Genomic DNA, 10015 nt, shown 5'->3' on the forward strand with positions numbered 1-10015 from the left:
GTAGCCACGGGGGGGAAGGGTTAGGTTTAGGAACCCCTGGGGATACTTAGGGTTGGGCACCCCCCAGGAGGGTTAGGGTTAGTCTAGGGAAAGGGGGGGTTAGGGTTAGGCACCCCTAGGGGTGAGAGTTAGGTTTTGGGTACGGGACGGGGGGTAAGGGCTAGGCACCAACGGGGAAAGGTTAGGCTTAGGCACTAAGGGGGGAGGATAGGGTTAGGAACCACTAATGGAGGGTTAAGGGTAGGGAGAGGGGAGGGTTAGGGTACTTACCAGCCCCAGTTGGAATTTTCAGCCATCGGTCTTCCATCTTCCACGGTCGGTATTTCATCTGGCGGCTATTCAGCCGCCGGCATTACATGCCGATTCCGAAGCAAGATCTTGGGCAGAGATGGTGGTAAGAGGGCTCGTTATTTAAATGACAGGGCTGGTAGTTGATGTATTTGATTATAGTTCTTAGAGGCCTGTTTATCATTAAATATTGGCTTCATATTCCTCAAAAACACCATGGTTTGGCGGATACCCACAAATAGTAAGTTTTACCTAAATGTACCATGGAAGGTGCCTCCATTCGCTACAGCAGCCGCAGGCCCCATGGGGATTGCAAAGCTGTTATATTCACCAAGATCTGGAGTGCAAAGCATTCTGGAGTTTGGCCCCCGCAGCTAATGCCACCTGAAGATAGCATCATCTATGGCCAACTGTTCCTCCCCAGCAGTGGCCACCTCACATGCGTGGTCAGTAGACCATGCATGCTCAGGGGCCCCAATAGAGGAGTTAAGAGACCACTGATGCGGTCACTTCACTCCGAGCCCATCGCGTGTGCTACTGCATACATTCCGATGGTATTATCACATACTGCAATATGATTTTGGGTGCTAATATCGCATTGAGTATGTGATTATTGATAAATAGGCCCCTTAGACACAAATATTTTTAAATATATTTCATTAAACATTTAAACCGCATCCCTATTAGATAGACCACACCTGCAGTTCTTCTGCCACATTCATGAAGCTAAGACCACTTCATTGCGTTTGCCCCCCAGGCTATAAATTGCCAACCAGACCCTGGTTTCTGCTATATATTATTATTAATGATAACAAACCTCATCTCCCGAACTCCATCTTTATCAGTGCGGTCCCGCAAATTACGAGGATCCATCTTGACGGCTTCAGTTCTACCCTGTAATGTACAATGATGCTTAATACAGTAACTGGTGATTCTGAATACTGTAACACTATACAAAGCAAGACTGACGTATGTAGCAAATCATACTGACCTACTTTTTTCATCTCTTCTCCAAGAGAAGTCTGAGAGAAGATGCTGCTTGCAACCGCGATAAAATACCATATATCTATAAGGGGTGTTTGTGACACACTCTAAAAAACTGTACACAGAGAACTACTGTACTTGAGAGTCTGACTGTATTACAGGAGGAATTTTTGTGTTTCTCTTTTCTGTTTTACATATATTTATACCTCCCGTCATGAGGCTGACAGAGAGGATAAACCCTTCACCAGCCATCTAAGGGAAGTGATGTTATTGTATTCTCCAAGCACCATTGTATAACAATTGAGTCTGTCTGTATATGCATTTTGAGGGGATAAAGGTGTAGCCCCTTTGTTTTTTGTTTGGCATAGGGTGCTGGAGCAGCGCACTAGGAGAGTAACATCTGTTTCACATTTATGTTGCCATGGGATAGTCTGCCATTGCCAAGGGTGCAGTCATGCCGGTCTAAGAATGTTATTTTCTAAAAGCCCCAGATGATGGAGGCCTGACCAACAAATGAAGCTTCTGGCTAAGGCTTTCATATTAATAATTCCAAAATGTCTAACATAGAGTGGGCTCTCACCCGCCACCTCCACCCCAGGACCTTTGTGGGAACAATGATTTTTGTTACCCATATGAGACAACCAGTGGCCATGCGCAGAAGGATGCCAGTGGGACTTCTGGGCGTTAAACATGGAAGTCCCTCTGCCTGGTGTGTAATTGGGTATTTTGTACAGGGCCGGAACTAGCTATGGACAACCAGTGCCGTCACACAGAGCATAGCGGCTCTGTGGGTGGCACCGTCGCCCTCTAGCCTTTGCTCCTAGCTAGCAGATAGGATCGGCACCCTGCAGCCAGGATTGCTGCTGCCGGACTCGCGGTGCACTCTGTGGATATTCCAGGTGGGTACCTTACTCAGTAGATGCCACCAATCGGGTGTCGTGAGGACATCCGGTCAGCGCTGCACACACCGGAGCAGCGCCCTTCTGTCATGTCGCGTGCTCAGGCCCTGATTCAGAGCTGAACGCTCTGAGCAGAACGCTTGCTCTGAATCAGGGCCCTCCTCCATGAAAATGGAGCGTGCTCCTGGACACTCGTATAGCTGTGGGTGACCACCCACAGCTATAGCGAGCGTCCATGATGATGGTAGGTAGGGTCTCGCTGCCGCAAGCCCAGGAGTGATTTTGGCTCTATCAGAGCCAAAGTCACTCCCACTGACATCATTACTGATGTCAGTGGGGCCCACCAAAGGGGGCGTGCTGTCAGTCACCATCGACAGCACGCCCCCTTTGGTGCGAGACCCCAAGCGACGTATTTCTCGTCGCTCGCCGGGTCTCGCGCATGCGCACGATGGAGCTCCCTCCGTCGTGTGCATGCACAGTCTCAAAACATCGACCCGCTAGCGAGTGAACTTTGCTCGCGAGCGGGTCTGAATGACCCCCTCAGTGCGCAGGGCCAGCCCAGGGCACAACCGTGTCTTGTTATGGCCCTGGTTTTGCGGCGGCAACTCTAGGGTGACAATGCTAGCACACAGAGCCGCCCTGTCTTGTTGGAGTGTAGTGGGCTTCTGTGTACATAAAGCTCCATAGGTATGGGATAGGGAAGCCAATTTCTGACTGATCTCTTGCACACATAGCATGGAGCTCATGCAAGAGCCAATGCTAATGATGAGGATTGCCGCAGTTGGCGTGTCAGGAGAGCCTCAGTGTTTGCGGCTGGTCACACTTGTCTTACATACTGCGAGACTGCCCGTTCTGCTTTGATGTTACTGATGTTCGTGCTGTTGTACGCTGTCATACGGATATGAGAAGGCAGCAGTGGGCGTCCCTATGCTCGGCTGTGCTTTGGAAGGTACTTTAGCAATTGCGATCTGTGAGAAAATGCAGCTGCGATTGGATTAGCGTAAATCTCGAAATCAGGCCCTATATCCGTTGTATGCACCAAATTAGTACCATTTACACCTCCTTAGTTTCCAACCATGGATTTGGAAATATCCACACTGAGTTATGGCAGTACGCTATAGGGGAGGCAAGGGCATATCTATAATGGGTGCAGGGTGTGCGGGGCACACAGGCCCCCGGGTCCAGGGTGGCCCACACCACACACCCTGCACCCATAGGTAATTATACTTACCTCTCCGCTGATTCCTGAAGCGCTGCTCCGCAGCTCCGAACCGGCACTGTAGAGCAGCAAACACTCACTGGGAAAATGGCGGCGGACATTTTCCCAGTGAGTTGCGCATGCGCAGAAAAGATGTCCCTGTGAAAGTAGGTGCAGGCGCCATTTTCCTGGAGACCCGCGCATGCACTGTAGATTCTGGCATGAAGCCAGAATCTACAGTGCTCAGTGCCGCCGTCAGAGAGGAGGGGGCCCAAACGAGGCTGCACACGGGCCCCCTCCTCTCTTAAATGCCCCTGAGGGGAGGAGCACAGTTCTCTTTTGAATCCATATCGAAAAGTTGTAAACTGGCCGATCCCTTTACAGAAATGCTTTTCTCTAAAGGAGACTTAATACTCACAATTGTATTTGTTGTTGCTTCATTGCTTGCTGGTCCCGGGCAGTCTCTCTCCATATGCCCCTTTCTATTGCACTTTCTACTGAGCTCATTCTGGAAGATGCATTCCCCTGGAACATGTGAGCCTCTGCCATATTGGTAGCTTATATCAGCTGAGTTAACAGTTGCCTCCATTTTGTTAATGGTAGACACTTCCTTGTCTCTTGTTTGCAGGACAGTGCCCTCTTTAGCTTCTGTTTCCTTAAACACCGCTATCTGCTCTGCACATTGAAATGGAGGTTCTGTTTCTGTTAGCAGGTTTTTTTGCATTCCTTCATTAGTAATTCCACACATTGATCTATCTCTCGGGTATGGTTGCCGACCTTTTGGCTGCTTCCACCTGGGAGCATAGCTTGGTGAAGGTGAACGGGTCTGGGGATGGCGATAGGTGTGGTTTGGCGGACGTGGGCTGGTCATGGGGCGTGACGATGGAATCGCTTCATTGCAGCCTCGCCCCCCACTATGAAATGCAGAGGTTCCCGGCATTGTGGAGCGGGAGGAGGAGCCACGATGAATTGCGTCACTTTCCTTAGTAATTTCATACATTGAGCTATCTCTCTGGTATGGTTGCCGACCTTTTGGCTGCTTCCTCCAGGGAGCATAGCTTGGTGAAGGTGAACGGGTCTGGGGACGGCGATAGGTGTGGTTTGGCGGACGTGGGCTGGTCATGGGGCGTGACGATGGAATCGCTTCATTGCAGCCTCGCCCCCCACTATGAAATGCAGAGGTTCCCGGCATTGTGGAGCGGGAGGAGGAGCCACGATGAATTGCGTCACTTTCCTTAGTAATTTCATACATTGAGCTATATCTCGGGTATAGTTGCCAATCTTTTGGCTGATTCCTCCAGGGAGCATAGCCTGGCGAAGATGGGCGGGTCTGGGGATGGCGATAGGTGTGGCTCGGCGGACGTGGGCTGGTCATGCGGCGTGACGATGGAATCGCTTCATTGCAGCCTCGCCCCCCAATATGCAATTCAGAAATTCCTGGCATTGTGGAACGGAAGGAGGAGCCATGATGAATTGCATCATTGGCCGTCTGTGGAGCCAACTTCACTGGGGAAGTGGGTGGCGATGGTTGGGTGGCCCCAGCTTCCGGGAGTCTTGTCCAACTCTCTGGGTGGCCGTGAGTGCCACCTGATTTTTTTGAGCCTCCAGGCCTTTCCGGGTGGCTAGGAAAGTATGCTTCTAAGGCATCATCTAACCCATCACCAAACTGGCAGTGTTCTGACAGTCTCTTCAGTCCTGCCACATGATCAGTGATGGGTTTCTTCTCATTCTGGTTCCTTTCATGATATCGAATTGGTTTAGTAATCAGTAGCCGCTTACTGGACAAATGATTGTGCATAATCCTTACAATCTCTGCAAATGGTTTGTTATCTGGTCCCTCAGGGGCGGTTAAGCCGTGTAGTACTCCATAAGCTTTTCTCCCCATAACACATAATAGCAATGCCACTTGTTTCTTATTATCAATATTGTTTGCGATAAAGTACTGCTCCAGCCTTTCAGTGTACACCAGCCAGTCATCATTTGCCAGATCAAATTCATCTATTTTCCCAAAATATGACATGATGACTGTAACAATGGCCGGCGATGTTTGGCTGGAACTGGGATTGTAGACTGTTTTCTCTCCTTGTGTAGTGTTCCTGGTCTCAATAAACTCCTCAATGCCAGTGACAATTTACCTGGCTATCGGCATACCGGCATGGCCGCCTTCTTCACTTCCTGAATGCAGACAAAGTAAAACAAACATTAGTTACAGAATGGCAGATCAAATCCAGCATAATAAACAGTGGTCAAACAAGGATCTGTGCAATCAACTTCAATAAGCCGCTAACGTGCAAGTGAATTATACTCGTATCTAACAATGGGCCTAATTCAGAGTTGAACGCAGATGCAACCGAGACTGAGACTATTAGTGGTTGTCTGTCTAAGACTCTATGCAAATGCTGTTACACAGACTTTCCCTGGTGTACATACTGTACATGCCTATGTATATGCAAGGACTGAGATGCCCAGTTTGAGCATCTGTAGACGCTGTAATACCACACGGTGCATATTGAGAATACTTGCCTACTCTCCCAGAATGGCCGAAAGGCTCCCAAAAATCAGGTGGCACTCCTGCCGGGACTAGTGTCCTGGGCACAGATGGAGGAGGGCCCAGCAGCTGATTGCGGAAAGGCAGCCAGGCATTGAAACAGCACGAGCACAATGGCATTTCAATTCTCAAAGTTGGTGGCGGCAGCAGGCCAATCACCTCACATGAACCGATGGCCACTCCTGATTGTCTGTCGGTCCGCGAGCTATGATTGATCAGAATTTGAAATGCTTCTGCTGTCTCTCCAAGCCTGGGCCCTGGCTGCTGGCATGCTATCTGCTGCTGGGTCCCCTCTCTGTCCGGACTTATGGTTAACGCACAGAAGAGGACATGGAGAAGGGTCCTTACTGCAGAGAGCCGCAGTGTGTCTGAGCAGAGGGATCCCACTGAGAGGGAGGGACTTAAAATCTGGCATCTGGCCCTGTACCCACCTTACCCCCAAACACCATAATCCTCAACTCACCATATGGGGGACAGGATGCACACAGTGCACTTCATGTCTGTCACTTAACTACTTCCCCAGGAGCAGCTGCAGCAGGTTCCGTCTCTCTATATATTATACCCACTGGGAACCAGTATTATGAAAAACATGGGAATTTTTTATATCTATTATCTTAAATCAGACATTGTAATGTCCTGTGCCCCCTTCCCCTGGTCCAGGCTTCCTAGTCTTGTGCCCCCTCCAGGTACAGCCATGTGTCCCCCACTAAGGTCCAGCCTCCCCTGCCCTGTGCCCCCCCAATTAAAGTCCAGCCTCCCCTGCCCTGTGCCACCCCCACCATGACTAGCCATCCCTGTGCCCCCAATAGGTCCAGCCCTTCCCCCAGATCCAGTCTTCCCTGTCCTGTGACCCTCCAGTTACAGCTCTTCCTGCCCTCCCATATCCAGACATAAACAGTCTCCCATATAATGCTCCCACCACCCACATTTCCTCAGTGCCCTTCACAGAACACTTTTCCTCTTGCCCTGCGCCTCATCCTTCCACTTCTCCCTTATGCATCCTTTACCATCCTGCTGGCTGCCGATCAGAAGATACATGGAGACACCTGAACACGGCAGGTAAGTATAAACTTCTTATTTCAATAATTTCGTCCCTCTAACACTGGCCAAAACCCTGACTATTTCAACGTATTTTAGGAAAATTAGGCTTTTTAAATGTATTTAATTTGCATCCGGTTTTTTCAATGAATTTTATGTGATTCCAGCTATTTCTATATTTGTATAGCTTTATAGCTATGATAGATTGACAAGGTATAATAACACACCCCCACAGCCCAAAACATTGACAATTTTTTTTAAACTAGTCACCAATCGATGCCTCAACCCCACTGTAGCTCCACCCACATTATCCACAGCTCTGCCCACCCCTGCTGTCTCAGTCCCTGTTTTTTTTATTATCGTTGGGAGACAGGGGAAATGGGAAGTGGATCCTGCACAGGAATAATAATTGTAATATATATGATGATGTATTATAACCAACTGTAAATTATTCTTGGTTTATATTAATATCAATAATAAAATGTTGGTGGTGCTCCCAGGAATTGATATATTGATATATTGGAATGGTATTTTGCAAGGGCAAAAAAGAAAGACATTCCTTTTTTGGGGCACTCTTCTGTAACTAGTGTATTATGATAATATTTAAAACTTAACTTTTAATTTTACCTACTTGTCTAATATAAATATTATTGAAAAAAATGGTAAGGATAATAATGGCGAAAGATATAAAAAAATTGTACATACGGTGTTTTTAGATCATTACTGCATACTATTGAATGACCCCGTGATATTGGATTGCAATACTTACCATATCCTCTTTCGCACTGTGGGCCTGATTCAGACCCGCTCGTAAACGCATTTGCCCTTGCAAAATACCATTCTAATATATCAGTCCCTGATTTGTCAGTCTCAGGCACCACAATTTCTGATGGCAGCCCTGCTCCTGACCACCCAGAAAAGTCTCCCTGGCGGCCACCTATCCCCTGTCATTCCCTCCCCCCTTGCAGTGGGGTGGGTCGATGATGCGATTTGCACTGAATCTTGTCATAACATAGCCCCTCCCCCTGATTACAATGCCTGCAATCTCAGCATTGTGGATAGGGGGCGGGGCCACGATGCTGCTGCGCTGTCATGTCCCCTAATGCCAGGTAATGTCCCCGGCCACACACCCTTGCCGTGCCACACCCCCTCGCTATGCCAGCCAGGTTGCTGCCTCCCGTGTTCGGCAACAATGGTCTTGAGACACCATCATTGGTCGCACCATCAAAGCTGCAAATACGCAACCACTTCAGCAACACTCCCATAACATTCCCATAAGACCTTTGCTGACTTTGAGGACAAATGAACTGACTCTGAGTTGCAGGCATCCAAGGCCGCTTTGCCATATAATGGCTGCAACCTTATTACTTCCTTATACTAATACGCGAGACCTCCCATGTTTGCTGATGATGCATGTGGAAGGCCATCCTGCCCACTGTTCTTATGGCTGCAGCAGCAGATGTTATCATTAATATGTAAACATACTGTAACCCTAATTCATCCATTAGAAACAGGAAAAACTATCTCCAGAATAGTTCAAATGAGAGTCCAAAATGTTACTGAGGATTTTTCAAGGAAGCCCCATATTTACACACTGGGTGGTGCCCCTGGGGAGGAGGGACCTGCCTGCTGGAGCAAGGTGATGGCTGGCAAGGGCACTGCACAGAGTAAGGGTCTGCTCACACAGGCCCCCTCTAAATCAGGCCCTTAATTCACAGACAGACTTTCTGAAACAGATCATTCAATTCAGCCATCTCTAATAATCATGTGTAAGTATCTCAACCCTTAAGCAATATGGCTAATCTCTGTGAAATATTTTGATTGATTTACTAAAATATACTGTATTGGAGTTTTGAGGCAATTGGTATGATTTAGAGTTGCTGTTAAGTACATTTGTGGAACCTAATGATGTGTCGTGGTGCAAAGTTTACGCACTGTGCATGGGCGCACCTTGGGGCTCATTCTGAGTTGGGAGCAAAGCAAAAACGAGCAAGTAACTTTGCACCTGTCAGGCTTGGATCTGTTGGTGGATTCGGACTAGAGGCATACTTGCCTACCCTCCCGATTTGGTCGGGAGCCTCCCGAAAATCGGTTGCCGCTCTCGACCTCCCGGGAAGGCAGGCAATTCTCCCGGCTGCCGCTCTCCCCTCCTATCCCCCCTGCTATAACCCCAGCAAACCCCGCAGTGGGGGGGGGCGGTTATGCGATTCGCGTCATTTTGGCCCCGTCCCCTGCTTCACAATGCCTATTTTATCGGCATTGTGTAGCGGGGATGGGGCCAAACTGGTGCGATCGCGTGACTCCGCCCCCGCCACGTCCACAAGTGATGTCACCCAACCGGCCACTCCCCCTTGTCTCGGCCACGCCCCCCCCCCGTCCTGCCGATCTGGCTGCTCCCTCCCGGAAGGAGCAGCCAGAAAGTCAGCAGGTATGACTAGAGGTTGCCACGGGAGCGGGACGTGAAAGGCTGGGATGGAAGTTACAGTAGGTGGCTTGATATAGCTTTTCTTCATGCAGGAGGGATCTGCGGGTGAATGGCAAAACTATGGATAGTACTAGGATTGCTGGGATGCAGAGCAGTACCAACTATTGCGGGATTTGCTGGGTTGCAGAGCAGTACCTGCTATTCAGGAACACTGGGATTACAGTACCAGTTATGCAGGATTGCTGAGATGAGCAGTACCACATACATCCCAACTGTCCCGCATTTAGCGGGACAGTCCCGTTTTTATGGGACTGTCCCGCTTTCCCACCCACTGGCCACAGTGTCCGCGGTGGGGGGGAAGTTGGGGAGGAGAGCACACCCGCTGCTCTGCATAGCAGAGCAGCGGGTGTGCAGAAGGTGAACAGATGCTGTGCGATGCGCACGGCATCTGTTCACTAGTGTAGGGAGAGCCTGGGGGGCTGCCCAGCATCTCGGAGAGTGCTGGGCATGCCCCCTATAGTGATGTAAACGGGGGTTGCCGTGCGGCTCCGCCCCATTTCCTAGAAGTAACGCCCCATTCTCAGGAAGCCATGCCCCATTCTCGGGAAGCCATGCCCCATTCTTGGACGGAAGGG

At 49.5% G+C, this 10015-nt stretch overlaps 1 protein-coding gene across 1 annotated transcript; it reads right to left on the reverse strand.

The window, feature by feature from the left end:
• Positions 1 to 3673: 3673 nt before the first annotated feature.
• Positions 3674 to 5389, reverse strand: LOC148526755 (uncharacterized). Its single transcript, XM_088469825.1, has 2 exons — positions 5010 to 5389; positions 3674 to 4130 (listed from the first exon to the last, which is right to left on the reverse strand). Exons 1-2 carry the CDS (start codon positions 5387 to 5389, stop codon positions 3674 to 3676), a joined length of 837 nt encoding a protein of 278 aa, XP_088325951.1.
• Positions 5390 to 10015: the final 4626 nt, after the last annotated feature.

The sequence above is a fragment of the Taudactylus pleione genome, unplaced genomic scaffold, assembly GCF_031769625.1.
Source record: "Taudactylus pleione unplaced genomic scaffold, aTauple2 ptg000094l, whole genome shotgun sequence".
NCBI classification, from domain to species: domain Eukaryota; kingdom Metazoa; phylum Chordata; class Amphibia; order Anura; family Myobatrachidae; genus Taudactylus; species Taudactylus pleione.